This window comes from Panulirus ornatus, chromosome 1, assembly GCF_036320965.1.
Source record: "Panulirus ornatus isolate Po-2019 chromosome 1, ASM3632096v1, whole genome shotgun sequence".
NCBI classification, from domain to species: Eukaryota; Metazoa; Arthropoda; class Malacostraca; order Decapoda; family Palinuridae; genus Panulirus; species Panulirus ornatus.
The window spans coordinates 76813994-76827331 of NC_092224.1; the positions used below are offsets into that span (position 1 = coordinate 76813994).

A 13338-nucleotide genomic window follows, 5' to 3' on the forward strand; every position below is an offset into this window, starting at 1 on the left:
CAAGCCTAAGCGCCCTTCCATAATCGAACGAATCAGGTACACTTGTACTGATATTTCTCAATCAAACGTTTTCAATTTCTCCACAAGGTAATTGAACAATCTTTCCAAACTTTTTACTTGTATAGGGTTGTTTTTTTTTTGCTTACTCGTAATTGTCTTACAGTACCCCTACTACGACAGAGCAACGTTAATCAAAAAAGCTCTTATTTATTCAAGCGTTTCGGATCCACTCCGCCCATGTGAAATGTAACCATTCATTACGCTTTTAACCCATTCTAACAACTAGAACAAATCGTACATCTGTAAAGTACTTCCCCATCCACTAAATGACTGAAGCCGATACCTGCTGATAGAGTACCAACGCCATTGTCACATTGTCAGAGTGGACAAAACTAGTAACAAACATGCTTCAAAAGTACTTACAGCATTCTGAATCGGAACAAACTGGCGACAGCACTTAAAGATGCTGGCCAAGTAAGGGCATTGGTCTTGATCTGAACAAGATACTAACCCAATTTTTCAGTTTACATGACTTTAAGGTCAGCATCATCACGCCCTGTTGATCGATTAAGTCTCTCCAATCACAAAAGGTTTATGAAAATCTACAAGTCAAAGTTCCACTCTAAAATATTAACGTCTTTTGCCTTACTTGATGCATGCACGATTGTACAATAAGCCCATCACCAAATTCAACATACAGCATTTCAGCAAATATATATATATATATATATACCGATAAAAATCATACCTACCCAGCATGAAAAGGTTTGACAAATGAGATCGTCATTATCCCCCTGTGCTGTGATTAGTTAATATGTGATCAGGTTAGATACATCGCACGGTTTCAAGCAATTAGCGTCAACCTGTAACCCGCAAGCCACTTTTCACGGGTGCGAGTTCCCACACCATGCCGCAAACACTCGCTTTAACCCCGGAAACTCCACCTTCCCTGCCATGGACACTGACCTTTGGCTGTAGGAATAGGTTAACTTACGCTTGCACCGTAGTACTGGTATCAATGTTACTAGTACTATAAAGTCAATACTATCAAAATACTATTTAAAAATAATGCTGATAAAACTAACATTTCTAAGCAAAATACTTCAGTACCCTTACATCTATCTTCGAATTCAATTTTCACTTAACACAGCACCATTCAAACAACATCTCTTCTCTAATTTCTTTAATTAAATCAGAGCCAAGGATAATCTTTACTATCTACATCTTTAAATTACTCATCTCTTAACCAGAGGTCGGAGAACCAATTCACATAGGCACCAGTCAAGCGAAACGAATGTTCTCGATTCGTTATCAGCTTTTTTTTTGTTAAATCCATGTGCTGCTAGTCGTTACATAGTACTAAGGGCTTCCAGCGGTACACTCTCAACTTGAAACATAAATGTGGTATCACGAGGCAAATAACATGTTAATTATACTTTATAAAGCATCCAATTTATGATACATATAAATCAGAAATTCTATGAACCACTCCTGACATTAAGTCTGCATCTTAATTTTTCATTCTGAGATTTCACCGTGACGGGTAATTTCGGCTATCAGTACAGACTTACAATTAACTCTATTACTTATACTTTATGACAAGAACTGAGTAGAATGTCTTAAACACAACGTTCACCACTACGAATGTTGCATCTTACACGGCACCTGCTATCCAATTCAAGCCATTCTCTTAAAGTACAGTAATTTCTAAGTTCCAGATCTAATTCTACGCTAAGAATACCCTAGACTTTAATAAATGAGAGCGACAAAATACATAATTCAAGCATTCTTCGGATCCTAACATAATAAAGATTTCTCCTCTGTCATATTTAGAATAGGATTTATGGAAGCAACAAAATATATGAAGCCACACTGTTTCAAATGAGACAAGTTCCCAAACAAAAAAGGGGTTAACGTTATGAAGCGGGTAAGCATTTCCTACCCTTCGCGTACAAAACGGTAAACTCCCATCAACGTCAATACAACATGAATGTTCTTCACTAATTCCCTATCGGAGAGTCCATCTTTATTACCCTTTAGTACCGATGGGGTATTTACATCAGTTAACCTAGCCATGTCCGATGAACGGCTACAGGTAACCATCTTCAGCTAAACAACTGTGGCGAACCTAATTTAAATTAATCCATGTAAACCAAAAGCATTCTTACCAGGACTAAACCTATCCTTAACCTTGCTTGACCTAACCATAACCCGAGACGGGTGACTAGCTAGCCAATCTAGCGTCAAAAGCCGTCCCTATGTAAACCAATACCTCCAGAGGACACACCCACGACTGTTCATATATCTGTCTGCTATTTCCTGCATAGGTTAGAGCATGGGTCAGGTGTGATCAACATTCGGATGAGAGTGACGAGTCGAAGTGAGCGAAGAAGAATCATAAGTGTACCAGGGTTAAACTGCGGGTATCCTACACCCGAGGAGGTACAACCCACAGCTAATGTTGTTTCTGGTGTGCCACCCCTCCCTGGTGGTGGTGGTGCTGGTTACCGCGGTTTTACACTGAGAACGAAAATAGCCTGGCCACATCAAAGTGCGGGAGGCAGAGGTAACCATAAACCGCCTGCCAGCGCTTTGTTTCTCCGCAGTAATTACTACGTCACTACATCATTTACGGCATGGAGAGCTTTGTATGGCTCCTAGAGTATGCACCGTGCCGTAGTTGCAGTGAAATGACGGTAAACTTTACCATCCTGCACACTGTCAACATGCATCTCCCCCACACTCAATGGCTCGGCCGCTCAACGGGCCCCATCCCGAGCGTAACGTCACTTGCTGTTTCAAAGTGAAAGAGCATTACTGTCTAAAATCAATACTTATATGGTGGATGGATGCCAAATAAAGGATGTTTTGAGCAATCACAATAAAACTGGCATAAAAGTTTTATGCATAATAATTCACTACGGCAACAATAAATAAGAAAACCATATGATATTGTCACGCTCACTGACGGGCCCCGTTGGGCAGACTCAATCGACAGATGAAACAACTACACGGATTTACCTTCTTCATTATGCCGGTCTTTCGCTTGGAAAACGTTGTGTATCTCCTCAATTTGTTGTCTATAAATTCCATCTTGATCTTTACTCGTCCCTTGGTTTTCTTGCCATTGGGAAGTGTTTTGGACTGTGGCTGTTGACTCTCGAGCGAGGTCTGGTGGTGCAACACAGCCTCTCTGCTTGACGACGGGTTCATCTTGTCCTCTTTCTTCAGCAGATCTGAGTCTTCATCAGAGGAGAGTCCCATAGGTTCCCGGTCCAGCCCAGCATCGTGGGCGGAGCGCTTCATGCCTATCCCCATCCCGCCCATCGTTGCACCCATGTGTGGCTGTGAGAACAGCTCGGGGTCGAAGGCGCCGAAATTCATTCCAAATTTGTCTTCGACGCTGTTATGGTTCTGGTTTTGCATCTTGAATGGAACACTAAACGGTCAGAAGACACATATTTAACTGCACACCAAATGATCACGACCACGAAGTTCGCACTGCACCCACAAAAATATTCACTCCTGGTCGGACCCCGGCCACAACACGACTGAACATAAACACCTCAACACAGCTGATCTCTCGTGCCGCGCGACTCATACGAACCTGTAACACTCCGCGCACCAACTAGTCCCCAACCGAGGTACACCTGGTCTTCATTTCCTTTGTCATATTCATTGTAACTGTCAGTTTAATACACGTTTAAATTATATGATTTCATACAAATTTTACAACAGATTTTTGCAAAACTCAATCTTATTGGATGCGGAGTAATACTTATTCTCATCTGTTATAATGGCTGAGTTTGCCATATAAGGAAATCATCACAGCCATATATGGGAGAGACTCCAAAATTGGAAGTTAAGCCCCGCCCACCAGACTTGTTACCACCATTTAAATGTTGCACGTGGTGATTTACCAAGCCAGGAGCAGGGACCATCAATGACAAATGAATTGTCGAAAAATTCCGCAGTGAATTTTCGCTTTGATTACACGTATTACTGTAATTCTTATTGACTTACACTGCCCTCATTTAACCTTAATGGACAGATGGACTGTATTTCTATCATTTCCTTGATATATCTATCAATTGCAACTTCCTGATAGATGAGTTGTACAACGCAATAAGGAAACATTACTTGTTTGAAAATAACTTCGTAATGGTTACTGTTGGCAATGATGACACTGCAACTAATGACAACAGTGGGGATGGTGGCGGTGGTAGGCCATCACCCCCTGAGCCAACACTGCTCGTCTTACTTTCTGGCTCACTCACTCTAAGCTACCGGGTTAGTCTCACCCTTTTATTATCACAAGCGCCGCACAGTCCCCATGTTCTACTCTCCCCCCTTTTCCTCCCAATCTTCATGCACTTGTTTTCATCATTCTAACCATTTCGTATCATGGCTTAACCCTATATCAGTATCAACTGTTCCACCCCCTCAAAAATAGGTTAATCTTCCTCTGTAACCCTTCCTTCATTACTTCTCTTTGCCATGTTTACTATAACTTTCGTCCAACACTGCAGCCTTAAAAACACAACGAAGGATGGTAGTAGTTGTGGTAGAAGTGGTTATGAATGGTGGTTGTGAGAGTGGGCAGTAGTGATTGTGGTGTTCATATACTAATGGTGAGGACAGTGGCAGTAATGGTGGTTTTGATAATGACAGTGGTAGTAGTAGTGGCAGTGTAGGATTAGTAACGTTAATAAAAGTTAGTTACAGTGGTGGTAGTTGTTGTAGCAATAACTATATTGGTGGCAATAGCAGTAATATAGTGGTGGTAGTGGAGGTGACAGTGGTAACTAGTGCTAGTAGTGGTAGTGATGGTGCTGATAGTAGTGGTGGTCGTCGTATTAACAGTGGTGATGGCAATGGTAGTAGCAACAGTGGTGGTGGTAGTGGTGGTGGCAGTGTAGAGGTGGTAGTGGTGGTAGTGGTAGTGGAGTAGTGCCAGTGATGGCGAGTGTTGATATCAAGGGATGTAAAGGTAGCTGTGGTGGTAGCAGTAATAGTGGTGGTGGTAGTGGTGGATGTGATAATGGTAATAGTGGTGGTAGTAATGACAGTGGTGGTAATAGTAATACTGGTAGTGGTGGGAGTCGTATTAGTGGTGGTAATGGCAACAGTAGTAGTAGTAATAGTAGTAGTAGTAGTAGTAGATGTGGTGATTGTGGTGAAAGTAATGGTGTGGTGACATATATGATATGGGTGAGGGTGGTAGTGGTAGGAATGGTGGCGTTGGTGTTGGCAGATGTCATAATGATGGTGGTGTTTAATCCTAAAAGTAATAAGAACAGTACTTGTAGTGGTGGGGGTTGTCGTAACTGTTGGCGGTGATAACAGTAGCAGTAACAGTAGTGTTGGTGGTGGTCAACAGTAATAGCAGTGGTGGAGGAGTAATAGCAGCTCTTAGTAATTATGGATCTCTGTGGTGTGGCTGTAAACATTGGCGCACTCACGGGTCGCCCGAGATAGATTCAGCGTAAGTTCGAACCCTGGCTCCTGCAGTAGGTTCGCAGTCACCCTAGCCATTCATCCTCACCTACGAGCTGGTCATTAATTAGATAACTGGCTTAAGTTATAGTATATATATTAATATATATATTAATATACATTATATACATTAATATATATACATATATATATATATATATATATATATTTTTTTTTTTTTCTTTTTTAATTTTCCAAAAGAAGGAACAGAGAAGAGGGCCAGGTGAGGATATTCCCTCAAAGGCCCAGTCCTCTGTTCTTAACGCTACCTCGCTATTGCGGGAAATAGCGAATAGTATGAAAAAAAAAAAAAAAAAAAAAAAAAATATATATATATATATATATATATATATATATATATATATATATATATATATATATATATATATATATATACATAACCCGCCATTAGGGCCGTGCCGTCACAACTAACAGTGGTGGTAATAACGATAATAATACTAATATAAGCGTTTAAAGTGTAATGACTTAAGATAATGGTGGTCGAGAGGTTCACACATTATTTATGTAGGCGAGACTATAAGAACTAGAGGAAATGTAACCCACAGTTCTATTAATATTTCCCAGGAATTCCATTGTATATTTTGCCACAAGGACTCCTTAGACTGCCTGAAGTGTTTAGCTCACGAGAAGCTTTTGTTGCTTTTGTTAAGATCCCTCAAGAGGGTGTTGTGGCGCCCGGGAGGGCATGAGCCCATATACAGGGTTCAGGAAGCTCGCTCGGGCTATGAAGGGCAACTCCAGGGAAAAAGACGATTGAGACGCCAGAGGAAACCCACCTTCTTTATCGTAAGGCATCATTCGTAGTCTGGTAACGGTCACTACAAAGATGTTACGTGACACAGACAAGTTGGCAGTGTGACGAACGTGTTATTCTAAACCCATCCGCCTCTGTAACGGCGTGACAGAAGCAGCCAAAACATGGGGCGACATTTTCAATGATTATGTTATGTCTTGTGTGAGGCCGACAGCAAGACTGCTGGAGGCGGCATTCCGTGGCTTTGTGAGTCATCGTCTCAAAGTCCTGAGCACGAGGGAATGACCCTTATATCACGACGATACGACCCTTGTGTTGGAAGATGGCCTGGCCTTTGACACAACCCTGTCGTGCTCAAGGGTCGCAGTGTCGCGCTCAAAGGCTCGTACTGCCGTGTTCAAGGTTACTGCAGTCGTGCTCAAGGGTTGCAGTGTCGCGCTCCAGGGGTCGTACTGCCGTGTTCAAGGTTACAGCAGTCGTGCTCAAGGGTCGCTGTGTCGCGCTCAAGGGGTCGTACTGCCGTGTTCAAGGTTACTGCAGTCGTGTTCAAGGAGCGATCCATCTCAGCTGAGGCGGGGGTATCGTGTGGGTTTCATCTGTTCGTTCCCTGGCGAGACAAGAAGCTCAGCACCTCCCATTTGGCTCCCCACGCCACCATCACATCCCTCAGTAAATATACCGTATGGTGAATTAATGTGCTCCGACCATTTCTAACTTGGTAGTGGCGTTCAAGAAGGAGAAGTTCTCCATTTGCGTTCAGCCTTCATCCCTTATCAAAGGAGATCGCGGGGTTACCTAGTTTCCCTAAATGTTTGGCTATGGTGTTGATTCGTTGTGAGCGCCCACTAAGGGTCACATTGATTAGATTATATATGAACGATCACATGTACACTGTTGGCTGGCCTGTGAAGTCTTTATTTTCCATATACTGACGTAAAATTGAAATCTTCGACACATGTTTCAGTGATGGACTAAGAAGCGCTATGGACATTGTTGGCCAGCTCAATCAATTTTCAGATGCCTGTAAGACCATGATATATATATATATATATATATATATATATATATATATATATATATATATATATATATATATATATATATATATATATATATATAACGTCTTGGAATCCCTTTTAGGTGCTCGATCTCGTTCAAGGCTGCTCTGCAATCAGTACAATGTTCCTGGACAAGATTGTACCCTTTTTCGTCAACGACGATTATACAACCTCGTCAAGGGTGACATCTCACTCTCACCGTAAACACATGCAGGCAGGCGATGCTCATGCCATGGGAGGACCAAAGTATGATGGTGACTGCGCCAGCTTACTGGAGCAAGCCTGGACAAACTCCAAAGTTGGTCGGTTATATGGATGATGAGATTCAAGCCAAGTACATAAGCTCGAGATGATGAGGATGAGAATGAAGAAGGCTAACGCGAGATAAATTACGGGAATCCTCGTGTGAAATACATCTAGGGATCCAACACTGTGCCAAATGTATCGCCAGAGTTGACACATTTGAAGAACTGTGTGAGTCAAACTTGTCTGCCGGCAAACATAAGAGTCGCATTTAGATGGACAAAATAACGTGTTGGTCAAATTATTCATCACATACATCAGACCATATCTGGATTATGCCTCCAAGTGTGGTCACCGCACCTAAAGAAGCATAAAGATCTGATGGAGAGGATGCAGAGGAGAGCAACTTAAGATGGTCCCTGAATTAAGAAGACTGAACTCTAATGAGAAGCTGAGGGGCTACAGAACTCTCCACTATGGAACAGAGGAGAGTGAGGCAGGAGGGGACCTGATAGCATGCTTTAAGGTTCTAAATCAGCTGGAAGTTACTGATGATGACCAGTTCTTGGAGCAGCAGAGGCTATAACACAAGGCTGGGTTATAATATGCTTGTTAAGGAAGGACTTAAGAAGTATACTGGTTTAGTGTCAGGATGGTGGATGGCTGGTGTAAACTAACCCTGGTTTAGTGTCAGGATAGTGGATGGCTGGTGTACACTAACCCTGGTTTAGTGTCAAGATGGTGGATGGCAGGTGTAAACTAACCCTGGTTTAGTGTCAGGATGGTGGATGGCTGGTGTATACTAACCCTGGTTTAGTGTCAAGATGGTGGATGGCTGGTGTACACTAACCCTGGTTTAGTGTCAAGATGGTGGATGGCAGGTGTAAACTAACCCTGGTTTAGTGTCAGGATGGTGGATGGCTGGTGTATACTAACCCTGGTTTAGTGTCAAGATGGTGGATGGCTGGTGTAAACTAACCCTGGTTTAGTGTCAGGATGGTGGATGGCTGGTGTATACTAACCCTGGTTTAGTGTCAAGATGGTGGATGGCTGGTGTAAACTAACCCTGGTTTAGTGTCAAGATGGTGGATGGCTGGTGTAAACTAACCCAAGAGACGGTGAATGCTGGCAGTTTACAAAGGTTCAAAATGCTACTTGATGGTATAGAAAGTTCATGATATGGGATCCCAAAGGTGTAGAACTCTCTTCTCGTACTCTACAAAGAAGGAATTACACACACACACACACACACACACACACACACACACACACACACACACACACACGCACAAATATCGACCAACCCTTAGGGGTGGATGAACAGCTGGGTTGACTTTGGACAAACTGCCGGTCCCTGGATTCGAACCTATGCGCTTGACCCTGGGCGGCCCGTGAAAGCGTCACGGTCAGGAACGCTATTCTAATATACTGCCCCGTCCATTGCCTCCGACATTTTACCATTCCCTGTATCACTGTACTAAGAACAGTTCTTGCATGTCTACATCCTTACCATGGTCTACCTCTACTTCTACCTTCATTCATACGGCTACACCGTGCATCCTCACCAGCCTATCATCTACCACACGTTCCATAAAAAACTCACCAACTTAAACATTTTCACCTCCCGCGTTTTTCTAGTGATTTCCACTCACCAAACCTCCCCCTTACATCTCAATTCTCAACTCTTAAGCTCCAAATTCCAACACTATTGCACTAACTATCCATCTTTTTGACCTACCCTGACCTATATAAACCGAGGTCTCACATCAATGCACCCGAGTTGCAGTAACCACTTTATACAAGCTCCTCGCTCGCCCTTCACGTAGATATCCCCACTACCCAGAGCTGTCTGGGCATCTCAAAATTCTTTCACCCAGCAGGTCTCTACTCTCAGCCCCGCCACTCCCATCCTCAATGAACTTAATTAAGCTCACCTACATCTCCCAGGTCCTCACCATTCATACTGATAATATTACATAGTGATATTCCATCTCATTCAGAAACCAGAATCTTACTTTTACTCGCATTTACTTTCAGCATCCTCCTCCCACACACCATGAAGCCATCTCCTCAAAGGTTACTCGTACAAACTGATTGACTCACACGACAATTAAATAATATAAGGGCAAAGAACATCCTCGTGTCGAAATCTAACCCGATTCAGGAACGATCTCTTCACGTGGATGTTATTGATCGGAACACAGCATTCGATCCTCTGGTGAGGCGACTTCTGATGCTCACGTCTTGGAACTATATAGGACACAACAGTACCGACCGTTTGGTGACCACACAAACACACACAACAGGACCAACAGAGTGGTGACTGTCACACACACAACAGCACTTGATAGTAACACACACACACACACACACACACACACACACACACACACACACACACACACACACAAAACAATAACATTTCAAACTTCGGAAAGCTGTCTCCTGCATCCTTTAGATTGAAGGCTCCCCCAGACCAGACCCCAGTACAGGAGCACGTGATCATTATGTTGATGTTAAGATTAAGGAGAAAAATCACAACAGGTCCAACATTACATAATAACTCTCTGTACGGAGTAATATCAAGTGAATAAATAGATAAATATATATAGGGGAGAAAGAATACTTCCCACGTATTCCCTGCATGTCGTAGAAGGCGACTAAAAGGGAAGGGAGCGGGGGGCTGGAAATCCTCCCCTCTCATTTTTTTTTTTTTTTTTAATTTTCCAAAAGAAGGAACAGAGAAGGGGGCCATATGAGGATATTCCCTCAAAGGCCCAGGCCTCTGTTCTTAACGCTACCTCGCTAATGCGGGAAATGGCGAATAGTATGAAAAAAAAAAATATATATATATATATATAATCTTTTCTTTCATACTATACGCCACTTCCCGCATTAGCAAGGTAGCGTCAAGAACAGAGGACTAGGCCTTTGAGGGAATATCCTCACCTGGCCCCCTTCTCTGTTCCTTCTTTTGGAAGAAAGAAAAAAAAAAACCGAGAGGGGAGGATTTCCAGCACCCCGCTCCCTGCCCTTTTAGACGCCCTCTACGACACGCAGGGAATACGTGGGAAGTATTCTTTCTCCCCTATATATATATATATATACATATATATATATATATATATATATATATATATATATATATATATATATATATATATATATATATATATATAAGCCTACATCCATTCTATTTATGTACAATGTACTGAAACCACAGCTCCCTATCCACAACTAGACCCCACAGACCTTTCAATGGTTTACCCTGCCCGCTTCACATGCCCAGTTTCAGTCAACTGATAGCACGTCGACCTCTGTATACCACATCAGTCTAATTTACTCTGCTTCGTGCACGCCTTTCAGCTTCTTGCATGTTCAGGCCTTGATCTCTCAAAATCTTTTTCACTCCATCTTTCCACCTCCAATTTTTCTTTTGTTTCCTTCACTTCACTCTGTCAACCTCTCTTCACTCATCCTCCCCATATGTCCAAACCGTTTTACCACAACCTCTTCAGTTCTCTCAACCACACTCTTTGTTACCACACCCGTCTCTTGCCGTTTTATTACTTACACGATCAAACCACCTCACACCACATATTGTCCTCAAACATTTCATTCCCAACACATCCACCCTCCTCCGCACATCATCTATAGCCCATGACTCGCATCCATATAACATTGTTGGAACTACTATACCTTCAAACATATCCATATTTCCCCTGCCAGATAACGACCTTTCTTTCCACACATTCCTCGATGTTCCTAGAATCATTGCTCCCTCACCCATCCTATGACTCGCTTCAGCTTTCCAGGTTCCATTTGCCGCCATGTTCACCTTTATGTATTTAAAACACGTCGCTTCCTTTAATCTGTATATACAGATCATACTGAGGGAATATCCTCACCTGGCCCCTTCTCTGTTCCTTCTTTTGGGGAAAAAGAAAAAAAAAAGAGGGGAGGATTTCCAGCACCCGGCTCCCTCCCCTTTTAGTCGCCTTCTACGACACGCAGGGAATACGTGGGAAGTATTCTTTCTCCCCTATCCCCAGGGATAATATATATATATATATATATATATATATATATATATATATATATATATATGGTAATAAAAAGAGTGTGGTTGAGAGAGCAGAAGAGGGTGCTTTGAAATGGTTTGGTCACATGGAGAGAATGAGTGGGGAAAGATTGACCAAGAGGATATATGTGTCAGAGGTGGAGGGAACGAGGAGAAGTGGGAGACCAAATTGGAGGTGGAAAGATGGAAAGAAAAAGATTTTGAGTGATCGGGGCCTGAACATGCAGGAGGGTGAAAGGCGTGCAAGGAATAGAGAATTGGAACGATTTGGTATACCGGGGTCGACGTGCTGTCAATGGATTGACCAGGGCATGTGAAGCGTCTGGGGTAAGCCATTGAAAGTTCTGTGGGGCCTGGATGTGGAAAGGGAGCTGTGGTTTCGGTGCATTATTACATGACAGCTAGAGACTGAGTGTGAACGAATGTGGCCTTCGTTGTCTTTTCATAGCGCTACCTCGCGCACATGAGGGGGGAGGGGGTTGTTATTTCATGTGTGGCGGGTTGGCGATGGGAATGAATAGAGGCAAGCAGTAAGAATTATGTACATGTGTATATATGTATATGTCTGTGTGTGTATATATATGTATACGTTGAGATGTATTGGTATGTATATTTGCGTGTGTGGACGTGTATGTATATACATGTGTATGTGGGTGGGTTGGGCCATTCTTTCGGCTGTTTCCTTGCGCTACCTCGCTAACGCGGGAGACAGCGACAAAGCAAAATAAATAAATAGATAACTAAATAAATATATATATATATATATATATATATATATATATATATATATATATATATATATATATATATATATATATATATATATATATAAACCTGAGCTAGGTACTCAATCTATCGACCAGTCCTTAAGTCAGGATGAAAAACTAGGTGATCTGTGGGCTGACTGCCGAGACCAGGAATCGAGCCCACACGTGCTCAACCGAGGGTGCTTGTGAATGCGTCATTATCAGCAACGCTTACCGCCACATCTGTGAGAGGAAACCTAGGTGAGAGCTTTTGAGCCTTATTTTGATGACGTTTCAGCTTGCGGACATACCATCTTCAGAGCAACTTCTTATCATCCAAGGACAAAGCTATGTATCTGCAGGTTACTCCTCACCTCGCTGGACGCCCCACCAAACTTCTTCCCGGCCGGCCGACCGACTTCCCCAGTTCGTCCACGGCCCTACCCTTCTGCACTCCATTATCATCATGTTCAAAGCTGATATGGCTTAGCATGTGAAACCATTCCCAGATATTAGACATTCCTCCTATACATACGTGGGCTACTTCTAAGGCTTTTTCTTGTTTGGTAGCGGCCTACATTGGTACCAAGTGAATTAGTGAAGGTTTCGTATGATCGTCTTCATTTGCTGGAAATATGGCTGTAATGGAATACAGAAGGGATAGGGTCTGAAACTGGGGGAGTGGGGGGAGGTTGGCCGAGATGGGGAGTGGGTTGGGGACACGGTGCGACATCCAGGCAGTGAGGAGTGGCCCGTCCATATAAAGTCCTGTCTCTCTGTATCTTAATCTCTATGTAGAAGGCTTTTGCGCAAGACGAAACGTTAGAGGAATACAGCAGCCACACTCTCGGCCTCCAGGGTTGTTAACCTCCCCAACAACAACTCCAGCAAACTACACTGTGAGTGGAGAGCATCGGAGGCGGACGCTGAGGTGTCAGC

General features: G+C 42.9%; 1 protein-coding gene across 4 annotated transcripts in view; it reads right to left on the minus strand.

The window, feature by feature from the left end:
• The window catches only part of LOC139749857 (uncharacterized), a 635660-nt gene extending 632096 nt beyond the window's left edge, over nucleotides 1-3564 (minus strand). For all 4 annotated transcript variants that reach the window (XM_071664217.1, XM_071664207.1, XM_071664202.1 and 1 more), the window contains exon 1: nucleotides 3022-3564. In XM_071664217.1, coding sequence (XP_071520318.1) covers nucleotides 3022-3426 — 405 coding nt within the window. In that variant the 5' untranslated portion in view covers nucleotides 3427-3564. The remainder of the gene's footprint in view (nucleotides 1-3021) is intronic.
• Nucleotides 3565-13338: the final 9774 nt, after the last annotated feature.